This window comes from Verticillium dahliae, genomic scaffold (assembly GCF_000150675.1).
Source record: "Verticillium dahliae VdLs.17 supercont1.10 genomic scaffold, whole genome shotgun sequence".
Taxonomy (NCBI): Eukaryota; Fungi; Ascomycota; class Sordariomycetes; order Glomerellales; family Plectosphaerellaceae; genus Verticillium; species Verticillium dahliae.
In genome coordinates, this window is record NW_009276922.1 from 156229 (window position 1) to 177623 (window position 21395).

General features: G+C 59.7%; 7 protein-coding genes across 7 annotated transcripts in view; 4 read left to right on the top strand and 3 right to left on the bottom strand.

The window, feature by feature from the left end:
* Positions 1–2211: 2211 nt before the first annotated feature.
* Positions 2212–3354, top strand: VDAG_05344 (pectate lyase B; the record flags this gene model as incomplete). Its single annotated transcript, XM_009652239.1, has 1 exon — positions 2212–3354. One exon carries the CDS (start codon positions 2212–2214, stop codon positions 3352–3354), a length of 1143 nt encoding a protein of 380 aa, XP_009650534.1.
* Positions 3355–4323: 969 nt separating this feature from the next.
* Positions 4324–5970, top strand: VDAG_05345 (acid phosphatase PHO1; the record flags this gene model as incomplete). Its single annotated transcript, XM_009652240.1, has 3 exons — positions 4324–4465; positions 4549–4676; positions 4732–5970. The coding sequence occupies 3 exons, from the start codon at positions 4324–4326 to the stop codon at positions 5968–5970; spliced, it is 1509 nt and encodes a 502-aa protein (XP_009650535.1).
* Positions 5971–6102: 132 nt separating this feature from the next.
* VDAG_05346 (Cel74a) lies at positions 6103–8594 on the bottom strand (the record flags this gene model as incomplete). Its single annotated transcript, XM_009652241.1, has 5 exons — positions 6103–6127; positions 6271–7622; positions 7693–8158; positions 8226–8312; positions 8368–8594. The coding sequence occupies 5 exons, from the start codon at positions 8592–8594 to the stop codon at positions 6103–6105; spliced, it is 2157 nt and encodes a 718-aa protein (XP_009650536.1).
* A 378-nt stretch (positions 8595–8972) lies between these two features.
* Positions 8973–13269, top strand: VDAG_05347 (beta-galactosidase; the record flags this gene model as incomplete). The annotated part of the gene is made up of 4 exons (XM_009652242.1): positions 8973–9510; positions 9833–11751; positions 11798–12098; positions 12146–13269. The coding sequence occupies 4 exons, from the start codon at positions 8973–8975 to the stop codon at positions 13267–13269; spliced, it is 3882 nt and encodes a 1293-aa protein (XP_009650537.1).
* Positions 13270–13593: 324 nt separating this feature from the next.
* VDAG_05348 (alpha-glucosides permease MPH2/3) lies at positions 13594–15413 on the bottom strand (the record flags this gene model as incomplete). Its single annotated transcript, XM_009652243.1, has 2 exons — positions 13594–15017; positions 15068–15413. The coding sequence occupies 2 exons, from the start codon at positions 15411–15413 to the stop codon at positions 13594–13596; spliced, it is 1770 nt and encodes a 589-aa protein (XP_009650538.1).
* A 1724-nt stretch (positions 15414–17137) lies between these two features.
* Positions 17138–19138, top strand: VDAG_05349 (ZnF3; the record flags this gene model as incomplete). Its single annotated transcript, XM_009652244.1, has 3 exons — positions 17138–17249; positions 17415–18133; positions 18201–19138. Exons 1-3 carry the CDS (start codon positions 17218–17220, stop codon positions 19136–19138), a joined length of 1689 nt encoding a protein of 562 aa, XP_009650539.1. The 5' UTR covers positions 17138–17217.
* Positions 19139–19643: 505 nt separating this feature from the next.
* Positions 19644–21395, bottom strand: part of VDAG_05350 (uncharacterized protein) — a gene marked incomplete at its 3' end in the record, with an annotated part of 2149 nt that continues 397 nt past the window's right edge. Inside the window, exon 2 of the mRNA XM_009652245.1 lies at positions 19644–21356. Coding sequence (XP_009650540.1) covers positions 19644–21356 — 1713 coding nt within the window. The remainder of the gene's footprint in view (positions 21357–21395) is intronic.

Sequence of the window (21395 nt, forward strand, 5' to 3'; positions counted from 1 at the left end):
GCGCGTCGCACGGCACACCCGACCGGTCCCTCTTACACCGAACCGAGCGTTTCCGAAAGAAAGGGGGCCACACCCCAGTTCGTCGTACATGTCCCCATGTTCAGTCGTTTTGCCGACCTGGTCACCCTGCCTGTCTTGCCCTTCTCGAAGGTCGCACACCAAGACCGGCACACCAAGACCGGCGGAGAGTAGTTGAGGGCTCACACCCCGACCCTGGCCCATGCCGATGTGACTTCTCCGGCGGGGTGGCAAGTGGGTGTCTCTCGGGCACCGGGACTCTCGGGGACGCAAGTGGAGCGAGAAAGACTTATCCAGCTCAAGCTCTCTGCCGCTGTGCCGGATCCGACTTGTCGTGGCTCAATGGGGTATACAAGGTGAGAAGACTGACATGTCTCCGCGTAGTGGCTGAGATGGCTAAAAGCTGTGATCAACAATACACGAAGAAGTGAATTAGAAAAGCAGTGTAAAGAGGACAAACTCGTCAAGCGCCATGTGGCCAAGTGAGCACGGCAATGCTTGGCGCACTATCCGACAGACTTACATGTATACATACTCTCCGCAAGATGAGTGCATCCGCTCTAGATGCAACGTCGCCACACTGTCGTTCTCGCGCACCCAAGAACAGACCACACTTCATCCCATCATGCGAAGGACCAGAAACCCTGGTTGGCCACAGACTGTGGCCCCAGACTGCCACAGACTGCCACAGACTATGGCCACAGACTATGATCCCCCTCCGTCCCGGGCGATCGTGCTCCCCCCGTACCGCCGATGGACCGACCTTGGACGATCCATACGAGCAGCATTCCGAGCAACATGGCCACACTGACATCCCAGCATCGCCATCAACAAGAAGCACGCCAACTCAAGGGCAAGAAGACCAACACTCAATCGCCCTTAGCCCCGGGTGTCAGTGAGCGGGGAGCAGAGGCCTGAAACGCGAACCCCTTCAAGCAGTGACATTGAAATTAAAAATCGATGCACGACTCGGCCAACAGTTGCGCACCAGGGGCCTCTCGTCGGTCCATGCGCCAGCTGCAGAAAGCCGAAACAAACACATCCCTGTCAGCCCGATGGCTCGACTGCTGTAGGACACGAACCCCGGCCGCGAAGCGAGAAGCGGTCCAGCTCTTTCTTTTTTCGGTTCACTCTTTATCGATGAATCTCACCAACTTGGCAGCTCAATCCGTCGCTTACCTGGCTTTATTCCCCTTCCCGCGAAGGCCCCCTCTTTGCGCAATCGCCCCACGAGCGCCGCCGATGCCCGACGCTTGACCCACGGCGGCTGGGCCCCCCCTTCTCATGTTTGCAATTCTACCACGTTGGGTGCTTGGCCCGGTGTGTGGTCTTGGCTGAGCAATCCAACTCAGTTTTGTCCTTGAGCGTCCACTGACCGACCCAATGGTTGCGATGCGGGTTGGCGCCGTTTCTGATAGAAATGAGTGCTCCTTAATTGGAAGCTCTGGCGCTACTTGACGCGCCCATGGAGGGTCCCCCCCCCGGCTGGATTAGTCGAAGTATCGACGGGCACGTCACGTCATGGCTGGGGAGAAGCCGTCCTATGCGGCCTGTCAAAGTCGTGCCCTTCGTCTGAAGTCGTCCACTGCATAGGGCGGTAAGACCTCGTGGCGCCACCCTCTGCTTGTGATCCCCCTCCTCGCCTCCGCCTGAAGACGTCGCGATCGTAGGGTTTGACTGGCCAGGGTCCCTGTCGTCGAGGTCCACAACGCCCCTTTCATTGCCTCAACACCAAGCAACCTCACAATGTCGATGCTAGCGCAAGATCCCCGGCAGTGCTTCCGAGGAGTGTGGCCATGCGGTGGGCCATCAGGGAAGGGGCATGAAGGCTGGAGACGAGGGCCAGCGCTAGTAGGAAAGGTAGAGAGGCAGGCGGAGAGGCAAAGGGGGTGAAGAAGAAAACTCCAAAGAATGATACTTAAGAGCATGTCGGCTGCAAGTGTTCATCTGGTTTCTGCCCTCTCCCTCTTCATACACATTGCCTCGTCCTTCATTATTTCCTACCAAATCATCTCTATACCACACTCTTTCTTCCCATATCATCTCTGTACCACGTTCTTTCTTCCACTCTCTTGATCAAGCCAAGACGTTGATCGTCCAACTCTGTTCAGTCTTTGAAAACACTAGCATAACAACAACAACAACAACAACAACAACAACCTTGTACCACCGCACCACTTTCAAATCGTCAAGATGAAGTTCTCCGGTATTGCCTCTTCCGTCGCCGTCCTGGCCGCCGTCGCCAGCGCGACCCCCACCCCCGCCTCGTGGACCCCCAAGTCCCTCCTGGCCACCCGCACCATCGAGAAGCGTGCCTCGGTCGAAGACGCCTGTGACATTGGTTTCTGCACCGAGGGCACCGGCACTACCGGTGGTGCCGGCGGTCCCACCACGACCGTCACCTCGCTCGCCGACTACCAGGCCGCGCTCGAGGCCGAGGGTGCCGCCATTGTCGTTGTTAACGGCGCCATCTCTGGCAGCGCCCGCATTCGCCTCGCCTCTGACAAGACCGTCATTGGTCTTCCCGGCTCGTCCATCACTGGCATCGGCCACTACATTAACAAGCAGTCCAACGTGATCCTGAGGAACCTCAAGATCTCCAAGGTCGTCGCCGCCAATGGTGACGCCATTGGCATCCAGGAGTCCACCAACGTCTGGGTCGACCACTGCGACCTCTCGTCCGACCTCAGCCACGGCAAGGACTTCTACGACGGCCTGCTCGACATCACTCGTGCCTCGGACTTCATCACCGTGTCCAACACGTACCTGCACGACCACCACAAGGCCTCGCTCATCGGCCACAGCGACAACAACGCTGCCCAGGACACTGGCAAGTTCCACGTTTCCTACATTAACAACCACTGGGAGAACACGGGCTCGCGCAACCCCTCGGTTCGCTTCGGCACCGCCGTCCACATCGTGAACAACCTCTACGACAACGTCGGCCTCACCGGTGTCAACGCCCGCATGGGCGCCCAGGTCCTCGTCGAGTCGACCTCGTTCGTCAACTCGGCCAACCCCATCGTCTCGCGCGACTCGAAGAAGACGGGCTTCGTCGTCGTCAAGGACGTCATTGGCGCCGCCGACAACGCCGTCCCCAAGGGCACACTGACCTCGGTCCCCTACGCCTACACCGCCCTCGGCTCCGCCAACGTCGGCTCCGTCGCCCAGACCGCCGGCCAGAAGCTCACCTTTGACGGCTCCTCTGCTCCCGCTCCCGCTCCCGCTCCCGCCACCAAGCCCTCTGCCCCCGTCGCTGACGACGAGGAGGTCGAGGAGGTGTGCACCCGCCGCCGCGTCAAGAAGAGCCTCCGCCGCAAGGCTCTCCGCGCCTAAACTGGTGACATGCCTGTACGAGGATGAAAGGAGAAGACGGATGAAGCTGAGAGCCCGAGGGGCGGGAAATTTCGGGACGCCCATTGCATCCTTTATTTTCCCCTTGCAAGCGAGCGCCTGAAAGTTTTTGTTGTATATAATTCTTTCTTCGAGGCACAGAGTGCTTGTCAATACAGTTGCCGGTTCCAACCACTTTCCTCCTTTTGATGTCATGTGTGTTTGCTTGTAGGGGTTGTCGCAGAGGGCACTTGTGCACCATGACTCGTCCTTTCTGGTTCTTGAAGAGACCAGGGCGAATCGACCATGTTGAGGCAGCTCCGGCCTCCAGATTGCAGCTCAACTCGAACAATAACTCAACTAAGAACCGATGATCACTCATCTATCTTCCATACATCCCCACGAGCATGAACGAAGTACAAAGCCACGTGCCGTCTAGTCAGGACGTTGACTTGGCCGACAGCCAGACAAGAAAGGACCCAACTTGACCAAAACGACAACAGTAGCCAGCGTTGCAATCTCCCCATATCGCCCCTAAACGGGGTTACGCTCCCACTTCTCGAGGCCCCGGACGCCAAGACGAGCGATCGGCAAATCACCATCCCCTCAGCCTGCACGTGCCGGGCATCCCGGCGACGACAACCACCTCGCCGGCTCTTGGCCCGGCGCACGTGTTGAACAGCACCGGCCGACGGGTGAGGGGCAGCCAATTGTCTGTTGTCGGCTATGCAGGAACAGCGTCGTGTTCGTCGTGCTGCACTTAACAGCACCGGCCAGTTCCCTGTCGCTCGTGTCGTTATCCATCATCGGCCCAGGCATTGCAGATCAACAGTTGAAATGACAGTAATGCGACGCAATAAGAGGCCGTCTGGTCCCTTGCCTTAGGCCCATGTCCTGCCTCACCCTCCATCTCACAGAAGTCGCAGGCCGATTCGCTTGGCTCCTGGTCGCGGGACGCAGCGCCATCTCACCATGAGCTTTGCCACCTTCGTTCTCGCCATCCTGGCTGTCACCGGCGTCGCTCGCGCAGCGGCCGGTGTATCGCTTGACCCAGTCCAGCCCGTTCTGCTGCCGGACGGCGCCTATGCGAAGAACCCGCTTTCGCATCTTGGCGGTAATGGCCCGTGGACTGCTGGCAAGTCGACACGTCGTTGAGACGCTGCGATTGACGAGACTAACGCATTGTTCCAGCCGGAGATGTCAATGGCATTTCCTCCGCCATCCCGGAGAACTGTCACGTCGACCAAGCCGCCTATGTTCTCCGCCACGGCTCGCGCTTCCCTGACACGGGCGCCCACAACGGCTGGCTTGAGATGGCTCGCCGTGTAAGTCGCCTGTTCTCACCTGGCCCAAAAGGAGGAAAAGCTGACGGCAGCCCAGTTCAAGGAGAGCAGCTACAAGGCCACCGGCCCATTGTCGTTCTTTCACACGTGGGACACGCCGCTCACGCGTCCCGACAATCAGATCGCCCAGCTCAGCAAGACGGGCTACAAGGAGCTCTACGACTTGGGCTACACGCTGCGCACGCGCTACCCGGACCTCTACGACGAGGGCGACGAGTTCTTCGTCTGGGCCAATAACTACCCGCGCGTCCTTCAGACGGCGCAGCTGTTCGTTCGCGGCTACCTCGGCCCCAACTCGACCCTGCTCGGCAACGTCGTCTCCGTCACCGGACGCGGCGTGCCCGCCCACCTCGGCGACACGCTCGCGCCCTCGGACATGTGCCCGGCCTTCAAGGACGACAGCAGCAAGCAGACGAACGCGTGGCGCTCCCTCTGGCTGCCGCCCTTCATCGAGCGCCTCTCGCAGTACATCTACGGCGACCTGGTCCTCGACGACAGCCACTGGAACGACTTCCCCTACATCTGCGGCTTCGAGTCCCAGATCACCGGCCGGCTGTCGCCCTTCTGCGACACGTTCACCCAGGAGGAGCTCGAGCAGTACGAGTACCACCAGGACCTGCGCTACTACTACGGCGTCGGCCCCGCCGTCGACGTCGCCTCCAAGATGATGACGCCCTTCCTCAACAGCCTCGTCCGGCTCCTCGCCAAGGGCCCCGCCGTAGCCGGCGTCCGCGCCGACGGCACGCCCTTCACCCTGCCCAGGCTCCTCATGAGCTTCCTCAACGACGGCCAGCTCAACCAGCTCGCCGCCGCCCTCGGCGTCTTCGACGGCCAGAACCCCCTGCCCACGGACCGCATCCCCAGCGACCGTCTCTGGCGCAGCTCCCGCATCTCCCCGATGCGCGGCACCATTGCCTTGCAGCGCCTCAGCTGCCGCGTGAACGGGCCCGTCCCAGCGACGACGACGACGACGACGACGCGAAGCTGCGTGCCGCGCCCGACGGCCGCCGCGCGCGGTGGCACCAGCGCGCGCAACGAGACGTACATCCGCATCCGCATCAACGAGGCCGTGTACCCCGTGCCCTCGTGCCAGGACGGACCCGGCAAGTCATGCGCCGTCGCCAGGTACGCCAAGTTCGTGGCCGACGCGCGTGAGCGGAACGGCGACTTTGCCAGGCTCTGCAATGCCACGGACCCGGCGACGCCGAAGAAGGTCAAGGGCGCCAGTTTCTTCACGGACCTGGGGAAGGATCACCTGCAGATTGTGAAGCCGTAGGGATGGCCTGCAGACGTACGTAGCCTAGTTGACCGGATGCGATGCCTTAATTTTGCTAGCTGCAGTACTGCATTTCGTGATTGAGCCCTCGGAGTTTGAGTCAAGCTTCATCTCTCCCGATGAACACCCCGCTCACAGCGTGTCGACCGCTTCATTGCTAGGACATCCGTCAGTCAGCATTATAATAGAGACCCCTGAGTGTCTAATATTTAGTACTTGATGGTCACGCGAGTTCGGGGCAGAAAGATAAGTATCACTAAAGTCAAATATATACAAGAATCGCTCTTCCCATCAGCCTACAAGTTGCCCTGGCCGTAGAAAACGCCACGACCATTGGTGCCAACATACACCAAGCCTGCCTCGTTGCCGCTGCCGGCAATCCTGGCGCCATCGACAGCGCCAAAGCCAATCTCGCCCTGGAGGTCGGTCCAGCTGGCACCGCCGTTGCCGCTACCGTACAGCTTGGGCCCGTCGGCGCCGTCGCCAAATGTGTAGACGTTCCATCCGTTGGCTCCCACACCAAGGGACACCTGCCACGTGTTGGTGACTTCGGTGGAGATCAGGGTGAACGTCTTGCCAGAGTCGGTGCTGTGGAAGATGCCGACATTGGTCGAGGCCCACACGTCGCCGGCCTTGGTCGGATGGGCGGCAATGGAGCGAACCGAGTTGGCACCCTGGAGTGCACCTCCCTTGGCAAAGGCAGCACCGCCATCGGTGGAGACGTAAAAGGCGTCCGAGCCAGCATAGAATACCTCGTCATTGCGCTTGTCGCTGGCAATCACGGAGCCGGCTGCTAGGCTCGAGACGCGAGACAGCGGGCCCTGGTTAGTCGACCGCTGGACACCGACGCCAGAGGTGGACCATAGAACGCTCGTGCCGTCGGCCGACAGAGCAACGGAGCCGCCAGCCTGGGTGCTGCCGTTGGCGGGATGAAGACCCCAAGTGACACCGCCGTCGGATGACGTGGCCAGCTGGGCACTGCCCTCGACATTGCCGACGCGGACGACCTCGGACACCGAGTTGCCAGCATAGTCCACACCGCTCGAGCCAACAAACATGGGTGTGTTCCAAGCCGTCTTGGGAGACGTGTTAAGGTCGGCCTTGCTCTTGAAGGTGAAGCCGCTATCGTCGTGGACGCCAGCAAAAAGCTCACTGCCGCCAGGCGCCGAAGCCAGGTCGAGAACAGCAAATTCCTCAATGCCGTCGGCGAGAGACTCAATGTTGATCGAGGCGTTTGAATCCCAGTTAGTGAGGTCGTGTCCACCAAAGACGGTCAGGCCTGTGCCGTACAGCCAGTGGTCGCTATCGAAGGGGTTAATCTCGAGCGACTCGATCATCCAGCCAAGCTTCTTGGAGTCAACTGCGATAAAGTCATGGTTGATCCAGGGCGCTTTGGGAGTGTCAATCTTGTATTTGGCGTTGATTTCTGGGTAATTGGCCCACGTCCAGATTTGAGACCACGTTGCACCGGAATCGGTGGAGCGGAAGAGCTGCGCATCGGGCCACCAGGAGTTCAGGGACGCAACAACCAGGGTGCCTGGGTTCTGGCTGTCCAGGGCCAGACCACCATATCCCCATGTCAGGTCCTCGCCAGTGACGGGAGTGATGTCAGTCCAGGTGGCCTTTGCAATATCATAGCGGTACACGGCGCCCTTGGCGCCGTCGTAAGGGCCCGCTGCCGTCGCTGTAGGTCAGGTACAAGGCGCCTTCCTTGGGCTCAACCCTGCCCTTGTGAGGAAGGAAGCCGGTGGGCTGGCCGGCGATGGCGGTCCAGGTAGCGCCAGCATCTTCAGAGACGTATACAGATTCGGCCGTCTTATCAGCCGTTCCGACAAAGATGCGCGACGTCGCGCCGTTGGCCGTCGCAGCGCTCGTGTCGAACGTGACAAAGGCCAGACCTTGCAAGTCGTTGCCATAGCCGCCAGCCTCGTTCGGGTTGGGGTTGAACGTTCCGGGGTTGGGGAACGAGGTGACCTCGGAGAAGGTCTTGCCGGCATCGGTGCTCTTCCACAGGCCCTTGCCGCTGCGAGCTCCAAAATAAATGATATCGGAGTTGGTGGGATCCACGGCCAGTCGTTCGCCCATGCCACGGCCGGGCATGTTGCCTCCGACCTTGAAAGGGAGCTCTGTGAAGGTCCAGGTCTTGCCTTGGTCGGTACTGCGGCCGATCGAGCCAGCATTGGGGTCCCTAACACATCCGGTGTGAGCAAAGGTGCTGATGGACTTGTGTTATTGGTCTCGCGGATGTGCCTCACCAGTCGTTCGTGTACATGCCAAAGGCGGCGAGAACGACATCGGGGTCGGACGGGTCGACGGCCAGAGCATCAATGCCCCATCTGTTCCTGCTCAAGGTCAGTCCCCCTCCGGAACAAGCCGCAAATAAAAAGGTCAGCATACCAGGTATCATTCTGCGCAATGTAGTCGGTGATGGGAGTCCATGAGTCGTCTGAGTTCCAGCGATAGATTCCGCCAATGTCAGTCCTCGCGTACGCGACACCCTTGGCATTGGGATGGAAGACGATGCTGGGCACAAAGCCGCCACCGCCTCCGATGCGGACATTTTGCCAATCGAGGGCGGCGCGAGCCGTGCCAGCGGCCGCGAGAAGAAGCTGAAGGTACTTCATGACTGTTCGAGGTCCGTCAAGCCGGTTGATGCTGGGATGCAAGGACGAGTGGGATGATCAGACGAAGAGATCGATCGCGGGTTATAAATGGTTCAACAACGAGGATTCATGACAATCTGCTGCTACCGGGGCCACCCCAGACCTCGTGAGCAAGCTCATGCATGAAGAGCCATCACGTCGGCGCTCCAGCAAACACCCCATGAAGAAGGAGAACCGTAGTCAAGGTCGGGTGCCACACATTGAGTGGGCAACACGCGGCTCCCGTCCAAGAAGCAGGCATACTACCCCGGCATTCATCTACTCTGATACCTGCCATTCCCAGGATGGAAGACAAGCCTCCGGTAGGATGATGTTCAAGGCGTCATGAAGGCGGACGCAATGGCCGGCTCATGGGCGAAAGCTCCGGGTACAAGCGACAAGCGCTGGCTTCGGATTCGTGCGTGCCCAACAAAGAAGGGATCTGCCGGCGCCAAGTCGAGAATGGCAGATTCTCAGGGGGTCAATGGGGCGGATATGGAGCCATCAGATGGTGCGGGTCGAAGGGTGGGCGCAGGCTTGGAGGTTCTTGGGAAATGGTCGATCAGCAAGTTTTGGGAACGTAACACTGACTCCGAGTCTGCTTTTGAACCACCTCGGTGCGAGGGTGACGATCATCTCACTTCTGGAGATGCCCAGAGGCCCCAGCACGAGAGAGGGGGTCATGCTATAGTCGCCTCGTTGGTGGGAGTTCGTGAGCGTGATGTTGATGATCAAGAGGAGAAAACCTTGGCCTTCCACAAGGACTCGAAGGGAAGCCCGAGATGGAAGGACCAGACAGGGCAGGGACCAGGGCATCACCTTCCGGGCTACCTCACTTCTGAGTCGTCAGCCGTTTCGCCCAGAGTGAAGTGGAGCCTTCCGGGCGGCGATGCGTTATGTAAGCGCCCTCTTCGAGATCCTGAACTGCCGAGCCAATCATGACGATTGAATCCCGACACTTGTCCAGTCACGTGGCTTCCCCGCAATCCCCGCCTTTCTCCAGGTCGTGCCTGCCTCTGGCTCGTCCCTCACGAGGCGTCACCTCGGCAGGGGCTTCCTCTATGTACCCCTCGTGATGTTGTGTCATGATCAGATCCCCTCCTTGTATCCTGTGACACGCTATACGCTACATGATTTGATTGTTCCATCCCTGCCTTGATTGTATCATTATTCTGCTTAATTCATTCCGAGTTCCAAGCTCTGGCTCATTTCCCACCAAGGCCATTACACCCGACGGCCCGTGTCGTACATCCGCAGGTGTCATCTCAGCTGCGCAGAACCCTTGCGCCTCTTCGCGAATCTCGATCAAGCGTCAACCATGTCAATCCAGCATGGCGCCGAACCGACCATCGACGAAGACGCCGTCCTGCATTTTGACGTCCAAGTGAGAGCCAATACACCAAGCAGCCAGAGCAGTGCTTCAAGTGAAGTCCGAGACGAGAGCTTGGCTCCTCCCGCTTTCAGCCGACCTGGACACCATCTCCCCGTTGCAACCCCTGACTGGAATAACCTCAAGGTTCTCCACCATAATACCCTGCCCCCACGGAGCACCTTCTTCACCTATCCGAACGAGAAGGACGCCCTGACGTGGGATGTCAGCAAGGCCAAGGCCATCTGCCTGTCAGGAACCTGGAAGTTTCACCTGTCAACCTCACCCTTCGATGGCCCGCGCAACTTCTGGGAGGCTGGTTACGACCATGACGCTGCCGAGCATCAGTGGAGTGACATTGCCGTCCCTGGCATGTGGCAGTGCCAGGGCTTTGGGAAAGGTCCCCAGTACACCAACTACAACTTTCCCTTCCCTGTGGACCCGCCAAACGTCTCCTACACCGATAACGAGTGCGGCAGGCACCTGACGACCTTCAAGGTTCCTCATTCCTTCAAAAATCATCAGCTGCGGTTGAGGTTTGAGGGCGTCGACTCTGCCTTTACCGTTTGGGTCAACGGCCACAAGGTCGGCTACTCACAAGGATCGCGTAATCCCAGCGAGTTCGACATTTCCAGAATCGTCACGGCTGGGCGCTCCGCCACTCTTGCCGTTGAGGTCTACCAGCGCTGTGACGGCACCTACATTGAGGACCAGGACCAGTGGTGGCTCAGTGGCATCTTTAGAGACGTCTACCTGCATGCCTTTGAGCGCTTCAGTCCGCACGACATCCACATCCAGACGCTCCTGGATGACGACTACAAGAATGCCGTCCTCAAAGTTGGCGTCACTACGAGCGAGTTCACCTTTGTCTCGTTGAGGCTACTCGACGCCGACGGCGAGCCAGTGTTCGGGGAAACCCACCATGGCGCGACCCTGGCGCAGGGCACCACCGACCTCACGTTTGAATTACCTGTCAAGAACCCACACAAATGGACGGCCGAGACACCATATCTATACACGCTCTTGCTCGGCTTCCCTGGCTGCGTCATCCCGCAGCGTGTCGGCTTCCGCAGAACTGAACTCGTCGATGGCGTCTTTTGCGTCAACGGCGAACCAATCAAGCTCAGGGGCGTCAACCGTCACGAGCATCACCCCGACTCCGGACGGGCTGTGCCGTATGAGTTCCTCAAGCGCGACCTCTTGCAGATGAAGGAGTACAACATTAATGCCATTCGTACGTCACATTACATTAATGACCCCAGGCTGTATGATCTGGCCGATCAGTTGGGATTGTGGATCCTCAACGAAGCGGACCTTGAATGCCACGGCTTTGCATCAGTCGGCGGCGACGCGTCCAAGTTTACGTCTGATAACCCTGACTGGAAGGAGGCCTACGTCGACAGGGCGCGTCAGATGGTGCTGCGCGACAAGAACCACGCGTGCGTGATCATCTGGTCGCTAGGGAACGAGGCGTTCTACGGACGGAACCATCAGGCCATGTATGACTTCATCAAGAGCGTTGACACGACGCGCCTTGTCCATTACGAAGCGGACTACGGAGCGCGGACGGTAGACATTTACAGCAGGATGTACTCCTCGGTCGAGAGCGTCATCAATGCGGCGAGAGACAAGGACTGGGAGAAGCCCTTGGTTTTGTGCGAGTACATCCATGCCATGGGCAACGGGCCAGGAGCCATCCGGGAGTACGTCGAGGCGTTCTATCGGTACCCTAGGCTCATGGGAGGATTCGTCTGGGAGTGGGCCAATCATGTGAGTTGTGCGCCATGTGTGCAAAAGGCCTAGCTGACCCCTCCAGGGCCTGCGCACGAAGACGAAAGATGGCGAAGAGTACATGGCGTATGGCGGTGACTTTGGAGACAACCCCAACGACAAGAACTTTGTCATGGACGGGCTGTGTTTCTCAGATCATACGCCGACTCCGGGTCTCGTCGAATACAAGAAGGCCATCGAGCCTGTACAGGTACTGGGACTCGACGGCGACGAGGTGACCGTGATCAACCGATACGATTTTCTCACGTTGGATCATTTAACGTGCCACGCCCACTTTCTCACCGAGGATCGCCGCTTTGCAGAGATCTCGATTTCCATTCCGAAAGGTTGGTCCATGAATGTCTACTTGTCGAGGTTGTGCTGACAACTCCAGGCGTTAAACCACACACAAAGGCCAAGATTAAGATTCCCCGCCCAAGTGACTTGGAAGTCGTTGCAGGAAAAGAAGCCTTCTTGAACTTGAGGTTCAGCTTGAAGGTGTCCACATCCTGGGCACCTGCTGGCCACGAGGTTGCATGGGGCGACATCCAAATTGGCCAGCCAGACAGCCTGACGGCGAGCCTGCAGCATCTGAGCATAGAACCAAACACTACTCCTCTCCCCACGATAACGCAAGAGTCTTCCAATTTTCTATCGATCACCTCAAGCAGCGGCTTGAAAACGTGGGGGTTCGACCTCCACGAGGGCACGCTGACGAGCGTCACGCGCGGCGACCAGCCCAAGCTCAACCTGCTCACCTCCCCCATCACGCTCGACTTCTACCGCGCCCTCACCGACAACGACCGCGGCGGCCGCTTCGGCTGGGAGTGGCGAGACCGCCGCCTCCACCAGACCCAAGCCCATGTGCGCAGCGCCGAGTGGCGCGAGACAAAGCACAGCCTCGAAGTGACGGTCCACGCGCGCATCGCGCCCCCCGTGCTCGCGTGGGGCGTCGACACGGCGACGACCTTTTCCTTCCGCGGCGAGGCGTGCCACATCACGATCAAGGGCACGCCGCGGGGGCTGCGTCTGCCGGGCACCTTTGCGCGCATCGGCCTGACGCTCGGCCTCGCCGGCGTCGACGAGGTCGAGTGGTTCGGCCGCGGCCCGGGCGAGAGCTACCGCGACAAGAAGATGAGCCAGCGGTTCGGCACGTGGCGACGCGGCGTCGACGCCCTCTTCATCGACTATGAGTTTCCCCAGGACGGCGGCAACAGGACGGACGTCCGGTGGGTCAAGTTCAAGCAGCTGCTCAGCGGCGGCGGCGATCCTGGCACGCTGCTCACGGCGCGGTTCGGCGACCTCGAGGGCGCCTCGTTCTCGGCCATGCACTACACGACGGCGGACCTGGACGAGTGCCAGCACCCGTATGAGCTGCACAAGCGGCGGCGGGACGACACGATTGTGAGGCTCGACTGGGCGCATCACGGGCTGGGGACGGGGTCGTGCGGGCCGGCGACGCTGCCGCAGTACGAGCTGAGGTCGGAGGGCTTTTCGTACGAGTTGCTGCTTGAGTAGTCTGGGTGGTGAATTTTCCTCGGCCATGTTGCGTGTTGTCGTTCTGCACTTTTTCCTGGTGAGCATGATTTCTGTCGGCATCTCGAGGTGTTTTTATGCAGCTATGTACGATGATCAAGCCTGGTGGTATTTGTTTGGGGTCATTACCCGCGGTCATTGTCAACTGATGCTCTTCAATTCCATATGGCTGGGTTGAATCATAGTATTGGACTTGAGTAAGTGCCTTTAAATCGCATCGCTGGTCTATCTTCATCATCAAATTGCAGTCATCTCCCTAATCATGCCGCACCCATCTCGCCATGTCTGCCAAAACACGCCACACCATCAATGCACCGGCGGCAAATGCAGCCTGTCCTCCCCAGCCAGCCCCTTGACCTCCATCCCGGCAAACGCGCGCGTGGGCGTCTTCTGCGCAAACAGCCAGTCGAGCTCCTCGTACGTCCGGCCCTTGGTCTCCGGCAGCCGCAAGAAGGCCCACAGAAAGGTCAGCGCGGCGGTGGTCCCCCAGAAGAAGCCGGCGTAGCCCTTGAGGTTCAGCTGGCGCGGGTTCATAAAGTAGGGCTGCAGGGCGTTGGACATGACGAGCACGACGTAGTAGGCGTTGCGCGCGAGGCAGATGGTCTTCTGGCGCAGGCGCGTGGAGCCCACTTCGGAGGGGATGGACCAGCCGAGCTGGCCGACGGACAGTTGGAAGACGAAGGTCCAGAGCAGGGTGAGGACCGCCTGGGTGATGCCGACGGCCGTTGTCGACGTCCACATGTTGAGGACGCCGATCAGCAGGAGGACGCCGCACATGGTCGACAGGCCGTGGAGGTAGATTTGTCGGCGGCCGTAATACGGCATCAGGGCGAACCAATTGACGAATGTGCCGACGAGGGCCATGGCCGTGCCTCCAATGTTGAGCTTGTAGGTCCACTCGGTCGAGACACCGACTTGCTGGAAGAAATAGGTCGAGTTGTAGGCGAAAGCAGATCCAGAGAGGACCTGGCCGGCAAACGCGAAGCAGGCGATTTCGGTTCGACGACGCTCGATCCCGCGGAAGCAGTCCCAGTAGCTAGTGCCGGCGGTGATTTCCATCTCGAGCTTGTTCGTGCGGATGATGCCTGCGAGGATGGCCTTGACGTGTGATCGCGATGCCGACTTCTTCTGCAACCGGTGGAGGGATTCTTCGGCTTCGTTGAGACGTCCCTGGCGGACGAGGTGCCAGGGCGATTCGGGGGCGAAGACCAGGATGGGAATTAGAAAAGCCGGCCACACCCACTGGATAGCAAAGGGGATACGATACGCCCACTCGTCGGTCCGCGACACGAGCGTGGCCAGGACACCGGCTGCGATCAATTGTCCAATGATGAAGCACATGTTGGTCCAGGACGTCAGGTATGCGCGCAAGCACATTGGCAGCACTTCAGACGCATAAGCGGGCGCAGACGAAGCGAAGATACCCCACGGGATACCGCAGAGAAGCTGGCCGAACATGAGCACCATGATTCTATCGGCGAAGAAGGTAATGAAGACGAAGAGCGAGAGGGCACCGAGGGCGCCGACGATGACGCGCTTCTGGCCGTACCGATCGACAAGGAAGCCGTTGATGGTGACGCCGATGAAACAACCAACTGTACTGGCGTTGCCTAGAGTAGCCTGCCACACCGCAGAGAGCTGATGCTGTCCCTTGTCGTCGACGTATTGGCCGTATTTTTCCGCAAAGGCGGGGTAGGCGAAGAAGTTGCCGATGAGGATGGCATCGTAGCCTGGGGCTGGTCAGCAAGACGGCGTGACCGGAGAGACAGACAGAGCATACCTTCCATAATGACACACATGGACACCATGAGACTCCAGAAGATAGCCATGGGATACATTTTGATGGCCTGCCACGGCGTCAGAGCATGCTCAGCCGCCATGGCCTGGCGGGCTTGGCGTTCCGTTGTGTCAGGGCCATCGTCGGAGCCCTCAAGGTGATCGTGGCGAGACCTGCCACCGAGAATACCGCGACTGCCGTCGTCGGAAACAGGCGATGCTGTGCCTGATAGCAAGGCGACAGCTTCATGGGGGTGTTGGGGCTCGTCCTGGTCTAGTGAGGGCCGCGAGGATGAGTCGGAAGGTCGGGGGAGTGCCCCATATTCCCGGCTTCGAGAAGACGAGGCCATATCGTGGGAGGCTTGGGTGGATGAAATGATGGTGAGCTTTCGATGAGTGAAGAGGCAGGCGGGGTTCGGCGGGATGCCTCCAAGGGCTGCGAAGCTGCACCAACCGGACCTATCGGGATGCCATTCGATAGGGTGCCCTCAGGTGATGTAGCTGGTGGAATTTAAGCTTGAGACACTTGGAGTCGTTGGACCAGGTCCCCGAGGTGGTCAAGATAGAACAGACTGCTGCTGGTCCCGACTGCGTTGAGAGGCGCGACCAGAAAGACAGGCAGAGGAGGTTGAGGTCGGGGCAGATGGCTAAAATGAGGCAGGCGGTGAGACAAGACGGACAGGCGCGGCGGCACGTGGTACAGTGAGGAGACAGGGCCTCGTGATTGGGTCATTCATCAATATGATACGTCCCAATCAGACGCGCGAAAACCATCTCCTGATGCCAACCTCGAGGCATCACAGAGCTCACCTGGTGCACTGCTCCATCACTGGACCCAGATCGTTCTGCATCACACAAACTTCATCCGAGGAAGCAGCAGCACCATAGGCTTCCATCCAAGCTCGATAGATCGAGCAACGGGACGGCGCGTGCCAGGCGTAGCAGACATTGCCGGACGGGGGTCGCGGCTTGACTCGGGACGCACCAATCAGCACGATGCAAAACCGCCAGACAGGCCTTGAGGCATCACCACTTTCGGCGAGAGCTGCACCTCAGGAGTGTGTCGCATCGGTTTTTGTCTGCCCATTCACGATCTCTCGGATATAGCCCGCGCCGCTAGCGGGTTTGGATCACCTGGACTGGCTCCGGGGGAGGAGGGAGGAAGGGACGGTGAAAGTACTTAAGGCTGGGTTGGCCCTGACATCCTGGTGTTGAGGATGAGCTTTGGAGGGTTGAGAGCTGGCAGCCTTTCAAGTTGGAAGTCCATCATGAGGGGTAGAGTTGCGGCCACTTCGTTCTCTTCTTCTCATCTGCAGCGCAACTAGTGTTGACGTTGTGATGGGGAAGAGAAGAATCAGCCAAGTCGGCTCTTCAACTGTTCACATGCGGCTGTTCTTTGTTTTCCGTTTCGTCAAGATGCTGTTGAAGATACTTCATCCAATCAGGTGCCTCAGCAATAACCATGAGTTCCTTGCTATCTGGCCCACGACGCAGTCACCAGTCGCTCGAGAGTTGACGGGGTGCCATTACATATGGCTACTCGGACATAAGACACCCAGTACTCAAAGCGAGAATGGAAGTATAGTATTTACTACTCAGTGTCGACAATCCCATGTCGGGAAGAACAGTCAGCTTCCATGTCTTCATCAAGACCAGAGTCTTTGAGGCAGCCACTCACAGCCATAACCAGCTGGCAGCCCATCGGAGTGAGGCTCCCGACTCCAATGGAGCTTAGGTGCATCGGCCCAAGCCACGACAGGCTGCGAGGCCATAAAAGCTCCTGCTGCACCTGCCTACAGTACCTACCTTAAGGTAGGTAGGTGCCTAGGTATGGCAAGGTACTAGAGTACCTACCTAAGGAGGCCATTTAACCGAAAGACCCTAGAGCCACGCTGAGGCGGGGCCCCAGCCAACCCACAGTTCTTGACGTCTGGCCACTCACAACGCGTCTACGCCACTCCTTCACTCCTTCCCCGCGACGGACATTGCCATCTGACCTCCGCGTTTCCTCGCCTGCTCCTTCCGCCCAACCGCCTCATGCCACTCGCGCAAGGACCCCTCCTCCGCCTTCTGGCTTGTCGCCGCCAGCCTCATCGCCTCCTCGCCAGGCCCTCATCAAATCTGCGGTAACATGCCGCACACTCGACCCAAGAGATGAGGTACTCAACAGCATGCTCGGCCTGTCGGTGAGTCCCTTCTTCTTCTCCATCTCTGCGCAAAGTGAATGGACCTTCCACCCCTGAGGCCATGAGATCGTCCCCTCCTGTGACGAGGACCCTGCCTGCATATGGCATCAGAACCAGGACACATGGTCCTCGTACATCAAAGACCACCCATTGACACCCGAACAGAGCTCGAAGGCGAAAATGCGAAGTTCCCATCCCCGGCGGCCAGTGCGCCTACTGCAGCGCCCAGAACCTTGCCTGCTCGCGCGCTGGCTCCATCATCCAGCCCAAAAAGTCACCCACAAGCCCTGTGCCGCCAGCAGTTGTGTCCATGGACATGACCATGACCCGTGACATGGGCCACGTCATGAGCCCAACGACGACAACGACGGCGACAGCCATGACCCTGACGACAGGAGCGGCGGCGACGACGACAAACACGTCACCCCAGATCATGGGCATCTCGCCGGCCGCCGCCGTCCAGGACAAGGCCCTCTGCTTTGAGCTGGTCGAGCTGTACTTCAAGTACATCCACGACCAGCTGCACTCGCTCTTCCACCGTCCGAGCTTCATGCTCGACCTCCACGAGGGCACGGCGCCCCTCGTTCTTGTCTACGGCATGATGGCCCTGTCGGCGCGCTTCTCGTCGAACCACGCCTTCAGCGGCATCCCGCCCATGGCCCGCGGCGAGCACTTTGCCACCGAGTGCAACCTGCTGCTGAACCTGCGCGACGTGTCACTGACGACGAGCCAGGCGTGCGTCCTGCTGGGCGCCGTGAGCATCGTCGAGGGCGAGGCCGGCGCCGAGACGGTCTACTACGCTGCCGCCTGCCGCATCGCCAACTTTCTCGACCTGCCGAACATGCCGACGCCGGATCCGCTGCAGCGCGAGATCCACATCCGAGGTAGGCAGTTCTCGATGCGTCCTTTTGGCTCTGTTTTTTTCTTGCTAAGCTGAAATCCCACCCACAGTCTACTGGTCCCTCTGCATGATCGACGTGTGGTCGTCGACGGGCGTCAACCTGCCGCTGCTGATGAACCGACGGCACGACGTGCCGCTGCCGATGAACGAGTCGACGTTTCTCAACATGAGCCGCGCGAGCAGCAACCACTTTGACTTTATCCTGTCGCCGAACCGCGAGGACTCGCTGATCGCGCAGAACATCAAGCTCAACAGCATCCTCATGAAGGTCAACGACGCCATCAAGACGCTGACGTCGGACGCGTCGGTCACGAGCATCGACGAGACCGTGTCGAGCCTGTCGCAGGAGCTCGAGGCCTGGGAGGTGGCGCTGCCGCCGAGCATCCGCGACACGCCGTCGAACCTGCACGCGTTCGCGTCGCAGGGCCAGGGGCGCATCTTCATCGCCGTGCACGTGAGCCACTACCACTTCTCGCAGCTGCTCTTCTACCAGTACCTCGACGAGCAGCAGCGGTTCCCCGCGTCCCTGACGGCGCAGGCGTTCGCGCGCAAGTGCAAGTCGAACGCGGCGTCGCTGTCGCGCATCATCGACCTCGCCAACACGACGCCCGGCTGTGACTGCTTCTTCAACATGCTCGGCCACATCATCGTCGTCACGTCGTCCGTCTTCATCCACACGCTCCTCTTCGAGACGGACGAGGCCGAGGTCGCCGCCGCCCGCGCCCAGCTCGAGCGCAACTTCAACTCGCTCGTCACCCTGCGCCAGTACTGGCCCGCCCTCGAGGTCTGCTTTGCCCGCCTCAAGACGTTCCACGAGCTGTGCCGTAAGAGCACCGACCACACCTACCGCATGGACCGCTGGATGCTGCGCTTCCTCACCGAGTTTGCCCGCCCCATTGACGAGAAGGAGCGCGAGGAGGAGGGCAGCGTCGACCTCGACCGCTGGAGCATTGGCAACATTGGCATCAGCCCGGAGAACTGGGCGTAGCCCTCCTGTGTCTTTCTCACTGCACGGGCAAGCGGGCTGCATGGTGTACATAGGGGCAGGGAGAAGAGAAAGACTTGGGCGTTTGATTTGGGCTGGCCTGACGAGGAGCAGACGCAAAGGGACTTCTTTTGATTCGAGCAGGATAGTTGGGTGCGACTGTTCCAGATACCACGGCAACAATGAGCGTTGTGCTTTGACGACGTGCGGGCCACTCAAGTGATGTTTCTCAGTGTATGAAATGGACTGCCTGACCGTACCGTTCGCAGCGAAAATCGAACCTGACTCAAAATACTCGGCCAAAGGTCTTTATACAAACAAGCCTCAACAAATGATAAAGCACCTGAAGAATGACGTGAATTGTCTGGCAAATGCTAATATAGGCTCGTCTTAAATATCATGGTATATATGCTCGTCATGCTTGTGAAACAAAATTTGGTCCCGATCGTTCCGTCATTACGTCGTCCCCTCGTCGCTACGTCGTCCCTCGTCGCTACGTCCAAGCAGATCAAAACACAACGGCAGACACCTTCTCCCTGCTCTCGAGCCGTCCATCCTTCTCCTTCTTCTTGAACAACGACTTGAGCATGCTGTCCTTCTTCGGCCGAAGCACGTGCTCCAGCCCATTGTCGGACCCCGCAGCCGGCGCCGGCTCAATGGCGAGCACGGCCGTCCTCTCGCTTCGTTTCGACCGCGTCGACCGGTGGCTCCGCTGGCTGCCCGCGACGCTCTCGTCATCCTTGACCGTGAGCGCACTACTCCTCCGATCGGGAGCCTCGCTCTCGGGCTTTCGGCTGTGGTGCGACCTGTGCGTCTTGGTCGTCTTGGTCGTCCTGGAGCTGCGGTGTGTGCGCGAGCTCCGCTCCGACCGACCGGACCTCGAGACCATGTCGTCGTCCCCCCTCTCCTCGGCGCGTCGCTGCTTGCGCAGAGCCCGCTCGGCCTCGGGGCTGATGAGCTCGAAATCTGCGCTGTCATCCTCGCCAAACGGCGCGATGCCACGCCTCCACGACTCGATTGTGCTGAGCTCTTCCTCCAGAACGAGAGCCTCATCGTAGCTGCCCTGGCTGCCGCCGTACCCGCCACCACGGGGCATCTTGGCGCCCGTCATCTCAGGGTGCACGCTCGGAGGGGCGTAGACTTGCGGCGCGGGTTCTGGCAAGGCCTCAAAAGCCATGGCCTCGGCGGCGATGGCCTCTTTCTGCGCCTGGGCATCCTTGATCTGCTTGACAATCTTCCATCCGCCAAACATGACGACTGTCATGCCCACAGCCGCGCCTGCCGCAATAAGGAACTGGGGAGACGCCAGCAGCGCAAAGACGGCAGGCGAGCCTCCCTTGAGCAGGCCAAGGAAGGCGGGGCTCATCGTCTTGAGCAGTTTCGACAACTCAGCAAGCGACAGGGCCACGGCGGCGGCGGCATTGGGATCGGCCTGCAGGCGCTTGATCATGGTGGTGGCAGAATACCCGACACACTCGGCCTCGTCGAGGAGGGATTCGACACGGCCGATGAGCGTCTTGGCTTCCGCCTCCTTGTAGGCCGGGTCAAGATCGGTGCGAGACTCGAGGTCGGGCGGGATGTTGCCATAGGCCAGGTTCATGTCAATCTCCTTCTCTTTTCGGCGCGGGGCCACGTCAAAGGTTGCCGCGCGCGCCAGATGGCCGGGCTCAGGAGGGGCTGGGGCGGACCGGATGCTGGGAGCCGGAACGCCGCGGATCGTCGTCGAATCGGCGAGAGACTCGGTGGCGGTAGGAGCTGTTGTGTAGTGGTGCAATGTCGGTCGGCTCAGGGCCATGTCGCGAGGAGCCGTCTCTGCGTAGGGGGATCGGTAGTCAATTGTCCGCGGCACGCGCGAGGGGGCCATGCTCGAGACTTCGGAGTGCGTCTTGAGGTTGCTCGCCGTCAGGGCGGGACGAGCATGGTATTCGACATCACCACGGGTCCGTCGTGAGGTCTGCGACTGGGAGCGTTTCGTTCGAGAGGTGCGGTGACTCCTGTGCGAGGCACGAGAGCGGGCGTCCTCCTGGTATTCGAGATAGTCGTCGTAGACGTAGGCGCGATTATGGGCGGAAGGAGGCGGCGGGGGCGCTTGGGCGTGGATATCGCGGGAGACATCAAAGGTCTGGGCGCGCTTGATAAAGGCCTTGTCGGCCTTGATGGCGGCCTTCTTCTCCTGGTAGCAGGCTTTAGCCTCCTTGAAGACGCCAAACAGCTGCTTGCCCTGTTCATGCGTGTCAGATATGAGATGTTCCAATGTGAC